Genomic DNA, 18,446 nt, shown 5'->3' with positions numbered 1-18,446 from the left:
CTATAAGTATTAACTTAAAAGGGTCCTTATACATGTAACAAACGATACTGCTCTGCTTTAGAGGATAATAGGATCACCGAGATTATATCCTTATGATTCATTAAATAAAGGCCTCATATAGGTTTAAGTTTATATTCGTTCAGAGTTTACTCAAAATGGCAACACACTAGATATGTCTAGATTAATGTGAAGCATCTAAAAGAGTATTGAAATATCTTTAAAGGGAAACGAGAGACTATAATTTAAAATGAAGAAGTGAGAACTTCAACCAATTGATTACTCTAATTTTTGTTATATTCAAAGTTAACATAATGTAATTTTCGGGATATATATTCTTATATCAGCAGATAAATCTATCTTATGGAGGAGTCATAATGAATTGATAATAACAATCTAAGTTTTAATGTCATAATATGTTGATTAAATCACAAAGCTGTTGTCAATAAATGTTAAAAAATTTATCATTGGACTTATAAGTTTATAAACTCCATATGAATTATATATTGAAGACTTATTGTGATAAAGTCAGCTACCATGTTTTCTCAAACAGTAACTGTTCGAGAGGTACTGTATTAAATTTTGATATAAATAAATTATTCGTTTATGAACGAATTGAGGAAACTAAATTCTCATATCGAATAAATTCACAATATATGCTTAAGGATCCTATAACTAAATGTCTGTCACCCGGAAGTCTTATAAAAGCACTTATAATAAAGACGGGATTATTATGACCATGTATAATAGTATATCGTTATATGAATGACTAATTATTAATTTTTCATTATTAATTTTCTTCATCAGTTTTGATTTTGTATGTCTCTTAATATGTTCTGCATGCGTAATGACATATAGACATATTAGTATACAAATCAAATATTTGAGGGGCTTACTTATAAATTTTGATCATAACTACTTAGGTTATAAACAAGAACTATAGTATGATTAATGGGGGTCTTGAGCTGATTTTCAATTCAATGACTTATTTCTCTGCTCCAGTTAGAATTTAAAGCTAAAATGAGTGTTAAAATCTGCAGACTAATCTAATGCTCATAATAAATGATTATTCGGTCAAGTGGGAGAATGTAAGAATAAATATATGGATTAATATATTTATATATGGCCATAATTATCATTTATATAATAATATATCAAAATAATTAAATTATACCTTATTATTATATATTAGTTGGGTTATTGTTGATGGACCATACTACTCTTACTTGCTAATCAAGAGTTTCCCCTTGAGTATATATAAATATATGGAGAGATTAATTAACATCGTAATATAACCCTAAATAGACATAACAAATTTGTGACTCTCTCTCTCCATATTTTCGGTTTCATCAAAGAACCCTAATTCCCATTAATAATATATGTGACATTTGTCAATTTCGGGTTATTTTATACTTGTATTCTTAATGTAAACCCGACCCATTTTGTATCCCGAACCTTTCGATATTATCAAAATGATGAATTGTATGTTAAATATTTGTTTTATAGTTGTTGGATAAAAAAAAACCCTTTTCGGTTCTTAAAATTCCCCGAAAACGCTCAAAATGAACTCCAGGAACTAAAACTACCAAAATGGAGACTTGAAGGACCCATTTGTAGTTTGTGCTTCTTGGGTCTATAACCAACCCATTTTCATGAAACACCCTTTATGAAAGACCCATTCAACTTACTCTATATATACACACCCATCTTCTTCATTTGTGCTTGCTCATTTCTTCATTTCTCTCTCAAATTCTTGAATTCTAAGGTTGTTCTTCATAAGCTAATCTTTTATTTTAACTAACTTCTCAACACTTAAAGCTTGACGTTACAACATATATATAATATACACTCCTTGTTTACCTTCGGTCTTTCATTTCTCCGGTCTCGGCGGTTGAAATGTCGGGCTAGTAAGGCAAGGTTACATGGAGGACTTTGTAGTCCTTGTTTATATATTTAACAAATCTAACCATATAACTTGTTATACTTGCTTAACTTCTACATATTTTAGTTTATTGTTCATATTTGTCAAGTTCCATGGTATTGGGTATGTGGTGACTAGCCTCGGTTTCATCCCGAGTTGAGAACCGAACCAAAAACCGAACTTTTGTTTAAAAGCATTATTGTTAACTTTTTGAATGTAAAACTTGAGTATTATTATTTATAAGTTATTTTACAAGTTCCATGGTAATTGGGTATGTGGTAACCATCCTCGGTCTTATTCCGAGTCAAGGACCGAACTAAAAACCGAACTTTTGTTTAAAAGCTTTATTGTTAACTTTTTGAATGTAAAACTTGAGTATTATTATTTATAAGTTATTTTACAAGTTCCATGGTAATTGGGTATGTGGTAACCATCCTCGGTCTTATTCCGAGTCAAGGACCAAACCAAAAACCAAACTAAACCGAGTTCACTCGCTTAAGACACACAAGTGTGTTTTTAGCCACCAAAACTCATATTTTTCTTCAAGATTATATTTTAAATCAATTTTAGTTAGTTTCTAAACATACTTGGCATATCGGTAACCAACTTGATCTTATAACAAGTTCGAACCGATAAGGTCGTATACTCGTTTAACGAACGTTAAGGTTCTTCACAATAGAACTACATACTTGGTTAAGTCTATTTTGATTTTATAGAGTTATCTCATAACATTTATTATTTTGGAAAGTTAACTGTGAGCTTGGTCAATTATCAAGTCTCGAACCGACAAACCCGAACACTCGTTTAGGGTATTCTTATAACCAAGGGTTTTGCAATATCGCATTTTAACCCACATTATTACTTAACATAGGTTGAGTAAAAAAAGAAAAAAAACTAATGAATAGAATACCGAGACCCGGTTTCGAGTAAACTTATTTCACAAAACTCGTTTATTTAATTTCTCAAATATTTACATTTTAAATCCTAAACTTTATTTATTTACTTTATTTGTCATGTATTTTATTTTAAACCCTTCCAAGATTACCTACTAACACAAGACCCGTTTAATATAGGTCTTGCTCGTTAAACCGATCTCTCCGATTATTCACGACACTATCTTTCAAGTTACTTGTTAAAGTGAGTACTTTTTCATCCCCCGTTTTCTATCTTTCATTTTGGGGGTGACATTGCATACTTATTCAAATTCAAATGATTTATACTTGAGTCTTAAACCACAACACTTATTGTATATGTTTACTTAAATAAATGCTCGATTTGGTGTTATATGCTTTACATGATTATGTGCAAATTCTTGAATGCTAAGGCGGGTAGCCTCATCAAAGTATGATCACATGTTAATTCCGAGTATATATGGTATCCCCATATAGAAAGGTGTCGTCAATGTATTCTTATTGACGATTTCATTATTGTCGTCAATGTATTCTTATTGACGGTTTATTATCTAAATTGTTGCTATTATTTATTGTTTTCATATACTAGTTGTGGATTTCATACTATATACTTATTGTCCAAAACTATGAAAATTGTTCACCAACCTTCGTGTTGACAAACTCTATTTTATACAATGTTACAGGTTTGATGTTAGCTTGATTGGATTACTTGAAGAAACTTATTATCTTGGCTTTAGGATATTAGAAAATAAAAGAACAAGTTATTTGTTTATCTATCTATTTGTCATTTTGTATGAACAATTGTTGTGTTATTTATGATGATATGGATTTAAATGAGTTGTTTAAATATTGTAACTTTATAGTGTCATTGTGCAATGAGCAATCATGTCGCGCCTCGATGTTTCCGCCTTCATTGGTCGGGGTGTGACAATATACATCTTAAAGGGGAACTCGACCAAGCTGGCAATCATGTCGTCTGGATCATTCTCATCAGGCGTGACTATTCTATCTGCTGTAACATGTATGTTTTAGTTATAAGTTTATCAAAATATTTATCTTTTCCATTACCAACATGGAGAACTGATCAACAATGTAACACATCTTGTATATGTATTGATGAATAAACTATATATTAAGAATACACTATAAATTCCATTAGTAACACCACCATTGTATGCATCATACAGTATATGAAGAATGCACATGCGGTGCATTTTACACTAGTAACAAATGTTGTGATTAGTGTATACATTATACTAAGAATGCATATACTATATATCATGAGTAACACATGTAATGTATGTGTAAATGATTATAAACAAGTATTAGTAATAACACGAGATGTAAGCATCAACGATGGACTAAAGAATCATATACAACATATGTAGTGTAGTGTGACATCCCTCGATTTCGGGTCAAATTGTATTTATTTTGTATTTGTTTTTATGTTGTAAACCGACCCGATTTATATCCCGAACATTTCAAATATATAAAATAGTGGATTTTATGTTACTAAAACATTCCCGCTTGTCTAATTTGAAAAACCACTTTTACGGATTCGAAAACGGACTTAAAACGCTCAAGATACATCAAAAACGAACTTCCGGACGCGAACCGACGTGCAGACCAGCAGCCCCATCTTTTTTTTTGTTGTTTTGTGACTTGTCTTGACCCCTCTTGCATGCAAACCTTGATATCACACCCCATGATTGACCCTTTCAACCTACCCTATATATACACACCCCTATCCCCTTCATTAATCCCTGCTCATTCATCTATTTCTCTTCCAATTCTCAAGCATTCAAAGGTGTTCTTCATATTTTTTGGCAGTTTGACTTTCCAAAGTCAAACTGACCATAGTCTTACATTATAATCAACTTGTTAACACTTATTTATACTTGAATATTGTTATACAACATATATATAATAGCACCCTTTGTACCTTCGGTGGGCATTTCTCCGGTCTCGGTCGGTTAAGTGTCCGGCCCATAAGACAAAGCTACATGGAGGACTTGTAGTAGTCCTTGATTATATATATTTTTCGCATCTAACCATCAAACTTGTTATACTTGTTTAAGTTCTGCTCATCTTAGTTCTATTTTACATTTTGAGTTCCATGGTTATGGGTTTGTAGAGACTAGCCTCAGTTATTCTGTAAATAGCTCCAAACCAGAAGCCGAACTCTCGTTTACTAGTTTGTTTAAATAGTTGTATAATGTTTTATGTAAGATTTGAGTTTCTAAAAACCATTTTAATTAGTTCCATGGTTATGGGTTTGTAGAATCTAACCTCGGTCTTATCCCGAAACAAGATCCGAACCGGAAACCGAACTTTCGTTTAAAGACTTCGTTGTTGACTTTTTGTATGTAAAACTTTGGTATTATTATTTATAAATTATTTTACAAGTTCTATGATGTTTGGACATGTGGTAACCATTCTTGACCTTATTCCAAGATAAAAACCGAACTAAACCAAGTTTACTCGCTTAAGACACACATGTGTGTTTTTAACCATTAAAGCTTATATATTTATTTAAAAATACTTTATAAACTGATTTTAATTATTTTCACAAGGTACTCGGAATGTTGAATCCAACTTGATTTTATAACAAAGTTTGGACCGATTAAACCGAACACTCGCTTAACGGACGTTGTTAGTTCTAAAACAATAAGAACTACATACTTGGTTAAGTCTCTTTAAGATTTATTGAATTATCTCATACATTTATTATTTTGGGAAAGTTGACTTTGGGTTTGATCAAGTCACCAAGACCCGAACCGACCACCTGAACACTCGTTAAAACCCGTTTTAGTATCTATATTATAAAGGGACTTGCTTTCTTGCATTTTTACCCACCTTATTACTTAACATAGGTTGAGTAAAATTAAGAGCTAGATACTTTAACCCGGTTTCGAGCAAACATACATTTTTAAAGGACTATTATTATAATTTCTTAAATATTTACATTTTAAACCTTAAACTTTAAATTGTTTACGTTTCTTATCATTTATTTTCATTTAAAGACTTCCAAGACAACTTTTCTAATACAAGACTTCTTCTCCTTTAGGCTTCGTTCGTTAAACTCATCGTTCCGGTTAATCTCCTAATCATCAAATCTTTCAAGTTTATTACTTGAACGTAAGTACTTTCATCCCCCGTTTTCATTCTTTTATATTTTGGGGGTGATATTGCAAACTTATTCAAATCCAAATGATTTATACTTGAGTCTTAAACCACAAACTTTATTGTATACTTTACTTAAATAAATGCTCGATCTGGTGATTATATGCTTAAGTGCTAATGTGTTTACCGCTTTTGGATGGTTGATTCATAAATCCGAGTATATCTGGCATCCCCTTATAGAAAGGTGTCGTCAATGTATTCTTATTAACGATTTCATACAAAATCCGAGTATATTTGGCATCCCCTTATAGAAAGGTGTCGTTATGTATTCTTATTAACGATTTCGTTTATCTAAATTGTTACTATTATTTATTGTTTTGTATACAAGTTGTGGAATTTCATATTATATATCTATTGTTCAAAAACTATGAAATTGCTCACCAACCTTTGTGTTGACAAAATCTATTTATGCAATGTTACAGGTTTGACTTTAGGTTGACTGGACTTGAAGAAAAAACGTTATCGAGACTATTAGGATATTAGCAAAACGAACAATATATTATTTACTATGATTTGAATTCGGTTATTGTATGAACAAGTTATGTGACTCTTTGTGTTTTTATGAATTTAAATGAGTTGATTAAATATTGTCACTTAATAGTGTCGTGTGCGATGAATAATCGGTTGCGCCCCGACATTTCCGTCATGGTCGGGGTGTGACATGTAGTCACCAATGTGTACACTATATTTACACTAATAGCATACGTACGTAGCGTGTGCAACAATAATTACATAAAAGCATCATCAATAACACATGTGGTGTGTCCAATATCATAGCATATGTAGTGTAATCATCAATACATACAATATATCGTTAAAAGCTTCACTTAACTACGATATTACCGCCACTTTATTATATCATATAGTGTAAATATCAATGCATATAATAAAGAAAATAATGTTTACGATATTACCGCCACTTTAATTATATCATATAGTGTAAATATCAATGCATATAATAAAGAAAATAATGTGTTTCCAACTATGATACATGTTGAAAATTGGGAGTTGGTAAAGTTACACATGCTTTGCAAGAACCTAGTAACTCTGACGATTATAGCTAATAGCAACACTCAATGGTCGTAGGGAATAGAAGAGGGAGGTTGGGATTTTGTGTATGTTTATTTTTCGTTTCTTAAATTTAAGGGTAAAATGGTCATCTTAACCAAGTTTAACAAAGTTTCAAATTTTTAAGTTTTTAACATAAATTAGTATTTGATCCTAAACTGCTAAACATATTACAAAATGGACACCTAAAGACCCAAGCGTGCAACATTATAAACCTATATCCCATAATAGGGCTAAACCGCAAGGTCCATTGTGAGAAATTTGTGATATGGCATCAAGTTATTAAGAAATTCATGTGTTTGGTTTTAGCCTAAATGGATTTTGGTCGGTGTTGGATTCAACCAACGATTACATTTAGCTAAATAGGTCACCTCAGTGAATCTAGGAGTTCATTGTTTGACCATTTAAGTTTTATAACACTATAAAAGTATTTTATATCAGAACTTAAACTTGTTGAATACTTTATCTTCAAACCTAAAAACTAAAAGAAAAACAATTGTTAATTTATGTAGTAAGGTCATTGTTTTACAAATATTTGTATATTTTTGTTGAAGATTTCCTTGTTAATAAGGGTTTTCTCATGTTTAAATTCTTGTAAATTCATAAGTTTGTATGAGGTTTGGCATACCAACATGTAAACATAACCCATATAAAACCAATTATCTTAATATAAATGGGCTTATAAGTTACCTCTATGGTGTGTACCTATCACTAGTGTTGTAACAACACTAAAAAAAAAAAAAAGTTAGAATCTACATGGGCCATTTGACATGTTTCCAAATTCCAATGCTACCCTGAACACCTTCGTAGGTCCACCAAGAGGTGCATAAGAACGGATTTTGAGAGAAAATGAATTAGTTATAAAACCAGTTCGGATAAAATGAAAGGAAGTAAAATCCGACTCGGATTGGAACCAGTTTCACCCAAACTAGTTTTCAGTATGCACCTCTAGGTGATTTGGTCCACCCTTAGATTATCTAATCCAACTTTCCTAGTATATTCATACACACAATAATGTTAAAAGAAGGCATGACCCCAAGATGTTAAAGAATAACGCCATTGAGTTTACGAACCATCTATCTTAAGATTTATTAGTTCTTTGTCTCGATGAGCCCGAGAAGCGATATAATTTAGCGACATTAACCAACTACTAACAAACTTGGAACATTAATTTTCCTCACAATTTTATCTTTTACAAATTATATTTCTACAACAATAATTGTTTAATTTAGTTTTTAAACACATACAATTACTCATCTTGTGATATTTTTTCAACAAACAACGCTTATAACAATAAATAACTTTAAATAAATAAATCAACTAATATCCATCACTTGTGGTCTAATGGTAAGAGTTTTGGGTTCTTCAGTAGAGACCAAAGTTTGATCCCCACATGTGTCACTTCAGAGGATTATGGGAATGAATGATTTGAACTAAATCTTATTTAAGGTTGTCAGTTCGAATCTCGATCCCATCCGGGTTTCTGTTTCACTGTGAGTTACACCAGAGAGTTATTCTCTTGTGGCGGTACAACTATCAAGTGCTAGTAGGCAGATGGTTTCCCGGAGAAATGCAAGCCTAACTATGAAGCCAGCATGAGCCCGATATAACATTAAAGTCTGACCAGAATGAGACAACCGAGCTCTTCATCCGAAAAAAAAAGAAAATCATCGTTTTTAAATAATAATAATAATAATAATAATAATAATAATAAATTAACCAATCATTTTGTTAAGAAAAAACTAATTAAAGATAAAAGATAAAAAAAGATATAAAATAAAAGATAATATTTTTAGAGAAGATGCGGGGCGTGACTATCATATCAATATCAGGACCCAAACGCAGAGGGCCGATTAGAATTAGGGTTTCACTTTCAGGCGGCTTATTTATATTATATTAATATTATTATACCCTTTCACCCTCAAACCATTAACCCAATGGCGGACACAGAGTCGACCGGAGTTGTCATTCGCTTTAACGACAGCAAGGGTTACGGCTTCATCAAGCCAGATGAAGACGGCGGCGAGGATCTCTTCGTTCACCATTCCGAGATCCAATCCGACGGCTACCGGAGCCTCCACGAAGGTCAGAAAGTTAAGTTTCTAGTTCTTGAAAAGAACAATAAGTTGCAGGCTGTTAATGTTACTCCGCTGGATGGATCCAACACTGATCGTAATCGTAACCGTAATCGTAATCGTGACGTGGGTCGTGGGGGTTTCGGGTTTAGTCGTGCCGGCGGCGGCGTGTATAATGGGAACGGCGGCGCGTACCGTGGCGGTGGTGGAGGACGTGAGTGCTATAACTGTGGTGGCGTTGGGCATATTTCTAGGGATTGTAGTAGCAGCGCTGGAGCGGGTGGTGGCGGCTGTTATAATTGTGGAGGGTTTGGGCATTTGGCTCGGGATTGCAATCGGGGACGTGGCGGTGGTGGTGGTGGTGGTGGAGGCGGGTGTTTTAATTGTGGTGAGGTAGGGCATTTGGCTAGGGAGTGTGCTGTTGGTGGTGATGGTGGTGGCGGACGTGGTTTCTCGAGGTCCGGTGGTGGTGGTGGTGGTGGTGGGAAGTGCTATAATTGTGGTGAGCCGGGGCATTTTGCTCGTGAGTGTCCGAGGGCTTCATGAGTAATAAAACTGACTAAAGCTGTTCTTCAAAAGTACTATTGGGATGATGATCTTGAAGGTATATTTTGGTTAATTAGTTTTTAGTTTTTTATTGGATTATTATTTCTAGTGGTGGTGTGTTGCAATCCTTTTAAGTATATTTAGGGGCTGCTTGTTAGTCTCGGTTTTGTTTTTGGATTTTGAAGATGATTCAATCTTTTAATCACATTTATTGCTAGTTTTTATGCTATTTCTTTGGTTCAGCTTTGTTTTATAATCTTTGCTTTTGGGTTATGTTTATTGGTTTTCCGTTGGTGATTGTGGTAAACTTATGTTGGTTGAGAATGATTTCTGGCCTGAGTTGTATGTTTGTGGTTGAGAATAATATAAACTGGTATCATGAAGATTTTGCAGTTTGCTAGTTTCTGAACATACATTCTTGGATGATTAACCAAGAATGTCTTTGCTGATATTTTGTTCTGTGCAATACAACTTTTATTCAGTTTTGATGTTAACTTTAACTAAAGAATTGATTGCATTAGTAATTACATCAACAGTATGTTTAGTATAGACATGCTAACAATCAAAGCCAATCAATAGATCAACATTTGATTGAAATTCATTTACCAGTAGTTTGTATCTTCAAGTATTTTTGAAATACTTAACAAACCAGAGTCTTTCTGATTTGTGATACGAGCAGAACATTAATAGATAATAAAGATTTGACATGTGAATTCCAACACATTCGTCTCACGCCCAATGCAATACGAATCCATCATGTACTCTCTCAAATTTCTAACTGTCAATCATCTTTGCATATGTGATTGGTTGCAGCCGAGTCTACCTTCTAGGAAAAACCATCAGTCTTCACATAATATGCATTTTTGAAATACTTAAACGTCAATTGATAGCGTATCAATCCGTGACGAGTATAGTTTGCCAATCATCGCATTCTAATTCATCCATCTTCATGTGGCCAATGAAACATAGTAGTTGGTTGTATTGCTTCATCTTACTGGATGGAATTCTTTGTTGCATGTGATGATTTAAGTTAATTCTACAATTCATTGGTGGATTCAACATTTTGATACATAACAGTTGACTCGTACTGTTCAAGATGTTGAATATGTAGTCATGTCTTGAACAAACTCAGCAACCACAGATTGTCATATCGAATACTTCTTTTGTTTGTTGGAGGTGTTTCTTAAAATGGTATATATAGTCAATTAGAAACTTGAAAGTCCAGTCTGGAACCGGGTTTTATGCCCACCTCTAAGTTGGTTCGTCATCACATTAATGTCGTAGGTTACACGAAATCCTTTTGAATAACCCAAGGAAAATAGTCAGACAAGAAAACATGACATGCACATAAATATGTATGTTTATATGTGAATTTGGTTGCAGCAGATGGTTTGATATCACATACATTCGTTGTTCTATCAAGATACAAAAATGGAATAATGGTATTCAAGTGTATAAATTATGGTCATACCCCTAAATGGTTTAGGGTTTTAGTTTCATGTGTTATAGGATGTGTGAATTGGGCATTTTAAAAAAAACTATTATAATCACATCTATTAATAGAAAGTGTCATCTTTTCTTTTGTTTTTCACTGTATAAACAGTTAGGTCACACATGTGATGATGATCAAGTTAATTAACAAATGCCGGACTCTTAACAAAGTTTGTTGAACACTTTTTAAAATTAAATGACCAAATTGAAACACTTTTGAAAGTTAGTTACTATTATATTAAATTGTCCCTTTTAACAAATGCCAAACTTTCAACAAAAACATTGATGTTTGCAACTGAAAATATAACTGTATCTTATCCTTTTAGTACTCGTATTTGTTTAGTGTATATGAGCTTTAGAGCTCGGTTCGACTTGTGGTCCCAACAGACCAATCAGCATCTTAACTATCGTTTCCTTCTACAGTACATTATGTTACATGATAAATAACAGTTCAATAGAGCATACATTTCAAGAAGAAGAACCAACAAAACCACATCTATACACCTTCATCAACACTTTACAAATCAAATAACCGGGCACCTGTCAACCACAATACCTGAAGCACCTGGACAAGAAGCCAGTGAACAACCGTCTGGTTTACTTCCCCACCAATCTAAACTAAAACCCTCCATATCCAAACTAACATACAACAACACCCCCATAAACGCCAATCCTGCATCTAACGCCCCCGACATCACATAATTATGCCGGCCCCACCAGTTATGATGGTACCTATACGCCACAAAACCAGACAAAAACCCAATAATTATCCAACTATTATAGTTTACAGAAGTGGCGGGCGGCATATTAATTGTTGCGCCCAACAAAACCGGCGTTGTGATTAGGGTAATCCAGTTTTGGCTTGGAAAAGCTTTGTGTAAGAGCCAAACGATAATAGGAGCCAATGCACCGGCTAAAAAGAACCAATTTATCGAGTTGTAGTAGCCCAGATCACCAAAGATCCGGCGTGGCCCGATTAGACCCCATATAACCGAGGCATCATAAAACACATGGTCACCCGGGCAGGTCCAAGGGCTGCCCGGGGGAAGCAAGGCTCGGTCACATATGTTTGAGACCGTGTCCATTAGCCACCACGCGGTTCCTAAGTGTACGAATGCTGATACTAGTGTGCCACATACCTGATCACAAGATTTTAAGAAAATTGTGTTAGGGATAGTTGACTTTAAGTTGACCGTGAGCGGGTGAAAGGTTTTTACCTGAGCCATGAACATTGATCTTGGGGGGATTTTCATGTAATGGCCTAGTTTGAAGTCTTGTAAAAACACGATACCTTGTTTCACACTAATGTACCCGTAAACCTTAAAACACATGTTGGCCACGGGGTATCCTGGATATATGTATCCTATGATGTACTCCGTGATCACATTCAAGCCCGGCGTCTGTTTGATTAGTTACAAACATACCCATGTTAGAATTGATAACATCATCAATCTATTCTAGTATAAACTTAAATGTACCCTAGTCCAGAATCTATTACGGTACAAGATTACAGATACCTAGTTACATAATCTGCATTCTAGTAAAAGTTTATAAATACCTAGGTACAAAATTCATTTCAGTACAAACTAAGAAGATACCCATGTTAAAGTTCATGGCATCATTAATCTATTCTAGCACATATTTGAAATACCTGGTTTGTTGTGGCGGTGATGACACCGATAGGAAGTGTGAAAAAGAACGCAAGAGCACATGCCAACAAGAACGCCCACCAGGGTAACTGAAGTTGACTTTTAAAGTATTCAATCACAAGCAATGTTGCTACAATGTTGGTCAACAATATGCAGATGAACCACCACTGAGGAACTTGGCGGTATCGCTTCATAAGCTTACCATGCACATCCATTTTCTTTTCTTGAAACGCCGACTTACTCAACTGCCATAAGTCCCTAAAACAGCATCAAAACTTCAACTTAAAACCCCAAAAATAGATTTAAAAAGATAACAAGATTCAGACCTTCCATGAAAGACGAATACATGAACCACAGTCGCAGTGAGACACGCGAAACTGACCGCATAATTCATTGCAAAGAAGATACTAAGGTAAATTTGACCTTCTTGATCGTACGCATCCGAGTCAAAGTGAAAATTAGAGTCAACAATAGCCGACGAGTTGTATGATTGCCCAGAGAAAGTGAAAAGATCATCCGAAAATATAGGAAACCTTTTGGCTTCATAAACATTGAACCAATACGCTAAAGGCGTTATAACATAAGTAACCAAACCATAACCAACCGCAATGTTAGCTGTGGCAAACCACGGGCTAGCAAGAGGGCTCCCAAGATAAGACGAAATGCTCGACCAGTCGAACCCGATCGCACCAACACCAAGACCATGAAGACCCGACCCAATCTGTTGTGCTAGCACAGATTTAGGAAAGATCCAACATATCCACGAGAGCGATGTAAGCATCGGGAACAGGTATCCCGGGAGAACATAATAAGCGAAACTACAAACAAACACAATGAGAAAGAACTCATTGCGGGTTAACCCCCCTTTCGGCCTCGGCTCTTTCTCGTGTAACGCCCTGAAAATCACAAGATTCTTTTAAATTGGGAATCTTTCAAAAGAAAGTGTTCAAATATTGATGAATAATAATAATAATAATGATTAATCGTTATTTAGTCAAAATCGGTTAAAATTGAAAAATTTATAGTCCCAACTCCACCAACCGACTAACGTCTTAAAGCAGCAGCAGCAGGTACCTAAAGAGGGAAACTTGCACAAGATTCTGGGGCCACCACATGGTGGCGGGCTCCACCAGATACCGCCGGAATATACCGGCCCACCCGAAGCCCAACACCTGGGTCGTAACCACCACAATGAAGGCCACCCAAAAAGTCAACGTCTTGCTGTAAAATATCTTGACAGCACTCACAATATGAATGGCATACGGATTGGCGGCACCGGAGTTGGCAAAGATGGTAATCAAGACATGTTCTTTAACATTAAAGGGTCCAGGGTTAAGGCTAAACTCATACTTTCTTCCCTGGAAGAAAACCCTGCGGGTGACGGCGGCGGCCATGAGGTGGCCGAGCGGGACGACGGCGATCTGGGCGGAGATGGAGGTGATGGAGAGTGGCTCACGGCGGTACCAGAAGAACTGGTTTAGGAATGAAAGCAGGACGCATGATGTTAGTCCCAGTACCCACATCCGGAAAGTGATGACGGGTAAAGTCGGGTCGTCGGTTACCGGAACGGTGAGTGCGACCTGCTCGATCGGCGAATTCTCCTCCGGCGAGTGGGAGGTGGAGGCATGGATCATCTGGGTGTTGTTGAAAACTGCATATGTTTTACAAATTAATTAATTTGGTTGGTGGAAATGGAAATTAATTATTCTTATTATAATTAAAATTGAGTTTAGTTTAGTTTAGTTTACGAAGGGGAGATGCGATTTCGTCGTCGTCTCCTATCATCTTGTTGTTCTTGGCTGCCTGCTGCAGAGGATGATATGATTTGAATTTGAATATGATGTTTGTTTAATTATGCGGTGCCAGTGATTGGGTGGATGTTGGAATCTTTTGAGTGACAATAGGAATAGGACGATTCAAGATTGTGAACAAGACCGCGATTGGTTGGGGATATTTTATTTATTTATTTCCAGTTTGAATGTTAGTGAGGGGATGTGATGCCATGTATGAGGTCCATGTTCGCGACCAGATACCTTAACGGAGTCTTAACTAGAGGTGCACAAACCGGTTTAATACTCAAAACCGGTTCGGTTTGGTTAACAAAAATCAAAACCGGTTTATGATCGGTTTCAATTCGGGTTGAAACCGGTTTCTTACCATGGTACGATCGGTTTCGGTTCGGGTTTTGACCGGTTTTTGCCTGGTTTTGGCCGGTTTTGGTTCGGTTAACCGGTTTGGAACCGGTTTTGGTGGAGAAAATTACAAGCCGGTTCCGAACCTACGGTTTCAATCGGTTCCAAACCGGTTTTGGTTCAGTTTTCGGGTCGGTTTGGTTAACCGGTTTATTTGCCCACCTCTAGTCTTAACTCACAATTATTTAATTGCATAAAACTGCGATGTTACAAGTTGTAAGTATGGCAGTACTCATATAAATATTAGGGTGGGCAGGGCATCGAGCTCGCTATGGTTGAACTCACTCGTGATTAGGGCCATAAAAGAACCGAATTGAATGAAGTCTTGCTCATGTTCGTTCGTTTAGCATTAAACTTGCTCTTGAGCGTTAACCGAACGGAAATCTTGTTCATTTTTGTTTGTTAGGAATTGAACTTGTTCGCAAACGGTTCACAAACACAAACACATGTACTATCTAAGAAAATAAAAGACTACATTCTTGATTCAAAACATTAGACATAATCAACTTAATTAAACATAAAGTTAAGCACTTGAGATACTATTAATCTCGTCACCTTTAACGATCCAACCCTTTCTTCCTTCTCCATCTTGTCGCCTGCCTCTTCCTTTTCTACTTTTTTTCCCCTAACTTCCCTGCATCTCTTTGCCATGGCAGCCTATAACACAAATGATTTGGCCAATATTCCCTTGCACTTCCTTTGCCATCTCATCAACATCAAACTCACCTCCTCAAATTATCTCAATTAGAAAAATCAAGTTTATCCTGTTCTTTTCTATCTTAATCTCCTTTCTCACATTGATGCTAGTGTTAAACCCCCACCAAAAACCATCACCAAAGATGACAAAACCAACCCCACTCCAGAATTTTCTATCTGGAAAGAAGCCGATAAGAGACTTGTTTTGCTTCTTCATTCCACACTTACCGAAGAAGCCATGGCAGAAACCATTGGTCATACTACTGCTTTTCAAGTGTGGCATGCCCTTGAGACCATATATAGTAATCATTCTATTGAACGTATGCATGCTCTTAGAGATTCTCTAAGTAAACTTCAGAAAGGCACATCTAGTGTGTCTGAACATGGCAAGAAATTTAAGGCCCTATGTGACCAATTTGTTGCCATTGGCTACCCCGTTACCGAAGAAGACAAACGCCATTGGTTCCTATGCGGACTTGGTGCCTCGTTTGAAAACTTCTCTACTTCTCAAAGAACCATTCGATCGGCTCCGCTTTTTCGTGATTTGCTTGCGCACATAGAAACTCATGAGATATTTCTTCAAAACCTACATGGCAATTAATCAACCTCCCCAAGCTGCCTTTTTCGGCTTAATCAAATCGCACCTACACCAACCCTAGATCCTCCTCTCGAGGTCAGTTCCGAGGCACTCCTCCACCCGTGGGCGTTCAACCATTAACAAAAAGACCATTTGTTGTCAAATCTGTAAAAAAAAAGAGGGTCACGATGCTACCGGATCTTCAGAGTTGGCAAACTATGCTCAAAGGGTTCCTTCTCTTGATGCACATCTCGCACAAGCCTTTCATGCACAATGTGGCATCAACCCGTCTACCCCAGATTGGACTGCCGACACTGGAGCCACAACTCACATGCTCCGGTCTCCAACCGGTCTAGATGACTCTCATGCAGATTCTGGTAATACTCATGTCACTTTCGGAAACAGTCACTTCATGTTTCTCGAATCGGGACAGCCACAATTAAAAATACATTTCCATTACAAAGCATGCTTGTTGTTCCAAATATCACCAAAGATCTCTAATCTATAAGTCATTTAACAAATGATTCACCCGTTGATGTGTTATTCTCTAATACTTTCTTCCATATTCAGGACTGAAAAACAGCAGAGGTCATTGCTAGAGGAAGCTGCGAGAATGGTTTCTATGTCCTCTCACAAAGTCATAAGTCACTCATTGTTGCTCTATCCACCACACATCTTCGTGCATCTTTTGATAAATGGCATAGTCGCTTAGGACACGTCTCATTCGATACTATTTCCACTTTAAATAAATTTTGTCATGTTTTTCTTACATCGTTGTTGCCCAAACCGGGTTTATGTTCGTCTTGTCTGTTATCTAAATCGCATCGGTTATCATTTATTGAGCATCAAAATAGATCGTCACATGTTTTAGATTTGATTCATTGTGATTAGGGCTGTAAACGAACCGAACGAACACGAACAAGGCCTTGTTCATGTCCGTTCGTTAAGCAAATAATGTGTTCACGAACGGTTCACGAACACTTACTGAATGAGATTTTATGTTCGTGTTCGTTCATTAAGGAAATTAATGTGTTCACGAACACAAACGAACACAAATAAAATCGGCAGAGCCTAGAGATTGAGATCGATGCATTCATCAATGTGAATAATGAAAACCTGTAAACAAATCGAATGAACACAAACAAGAGCGTGTCCGTGTTCTTTCATTTAACTTTAAAAGAACACGGACACTTAATCGAACAAATATTTATGTTCATGCTCGTTTATTTAAAAATGGACATTTGCATTCGTTTTTTTTAAATTTAAACGAAGATAACTGAACAAAGATAAACGAACATGTATGAACAAATGCAAATGAACAAAATATAAACGAACTTATACGAAAACATTTAAATGAACACAAATTAGCAAATATAGATAACCTATCCAGATAATATTTAATTATGTTCTATTAACACATAAACAAACATAAATAAACAGACATAAACGATCGTTCATGAACATAAATGAACAAACGGAATATGTGTTCATGTTCGTTCGTTTAATTAAACGAACACAGATTTTTTGTTCATGTTCGTTCGTTTATTAAATAAATGAACATAAACGAACTTTTCGCTGAACAGTTCACGATAGTTCACCGAACATTCGGTTCGTTTACAGGCCTAACTGTGATCTTTGGGGTCCCGCACCCATTATGTCCATCGATGGCTATTTATATTATGTGGTCTTTGTTGATGATTTTTCTTGATGCATGTGGTTTTACCCATTTAAAGAAAAATCTAAATTTTTTAATATACTGTCATGTTTCTAAATTTTGTTCAAAATCAGTTCTCTACCACCATCAAAGTATTCCAAAGTGACGGGGGAACCGAGTTCACAAATAACAAAGTTCACCAATTTTTTCAACATGGCATACACCACAGATTATCTTGTCCTTATACACCTCAACAAAACGGACGGTCCGAAAGAAAACACCGTCACATAACCGAAACCGGGTTAGCCATGATGTTTAATTCAAACGCACCGACAACTTATAGGTTGATGCATTCACCTCAGCCACATATATAATCAATCGGTTACCGACACCTATACTTAACAACAAATCGCCATTTGAAGTTTTGTTCAATCATGCGCCATCTTATGCCAATTTTCGTGTGTTTGGGTGTTGTGTGTTTCCATA

The 18,446-nt window shown here is 35.8% G+C and overlaps 2 protein-coding genes across 3 annotated transcripts in view; one reads left to right on the top strand and one right to left on the bottom strand.

Annotated features, from left to right (window-relative positions):
* Positions 1–14,336, bottom strand: part of LOC143593466 (oligopeptide transporter 7-like) — a 38,493-nt gene extending 24,157 nt beyond the window's left edge. Inside the window, exons 1-5 of one of the 2 annotated variants that reach the window (XM_077073091.1) lie at positions 13,916–14,336; positions 13,168–13,737; positions 12,844–13,099; positions 12,410–12,592; positions 11,714–12,331 (exon numbers count right to left, since the gene is read on the bottom strand). In XM_077073091.1, the coding sequence (XP_076929206.1) occupies positions 11,717–12,331; positions 12,410–12,592; positions 12,844–13,099; positions 13,168–13,737; positions 13,916–14,235 (1,944 nt within the window). In that variant the 5' untranslated portion in view covers positions 14,236–14,336 and the 3' untranslated portion in view covers positions 11,714–11,716. Of the gene's footprint in view, positions 1–11,653; positions 12,332–12,409; positions 12,593–12,843; positions 13,100–13,167; positions 13,738–13,915 lie in introns of those variants that run through there. The other variant, XM_077073090.1, reaches the window with a different exon arrangement.
* On the top strand, positions 9,018–9,783 carry LOC143593463 (uncharacterized). Its single transcript, XM_077073087.1, has one exon. It carries the CDS (start codon positions 9,018–9,020, stop codon positions 9,699–9,701), a length of 684 nt encoding a protein of 227 aa, XP_076929202.1. The 3' UTR covers positions 9,702–9,783.
* Positions 14,337–18,446: the final 4,110 nt, after the last annotated feature.

This window comes from Bidens hawaiensis, unplaced genomic scaffold (assembly GCF_021521415.1).
Source record: "Bidens hawaiensis isolate Kalapana, Puna unplaced genomic scaffold, B.hawaiensis_p1.1 tig00042244_1, whole genome shotgun sequence".
In the NCBI taxonomy this organism is placed as follows: Eukaryota; Viridiplantae; Streptophyta; class Magnoliopsida; order Asterales; family Asteraceae; genus Bidens; species Bidens hawaiensis.
Note: the sequence above shows the minus strand (reverse complement) of the source record. Positions and strands in the feature narration are given on the sequence as shown.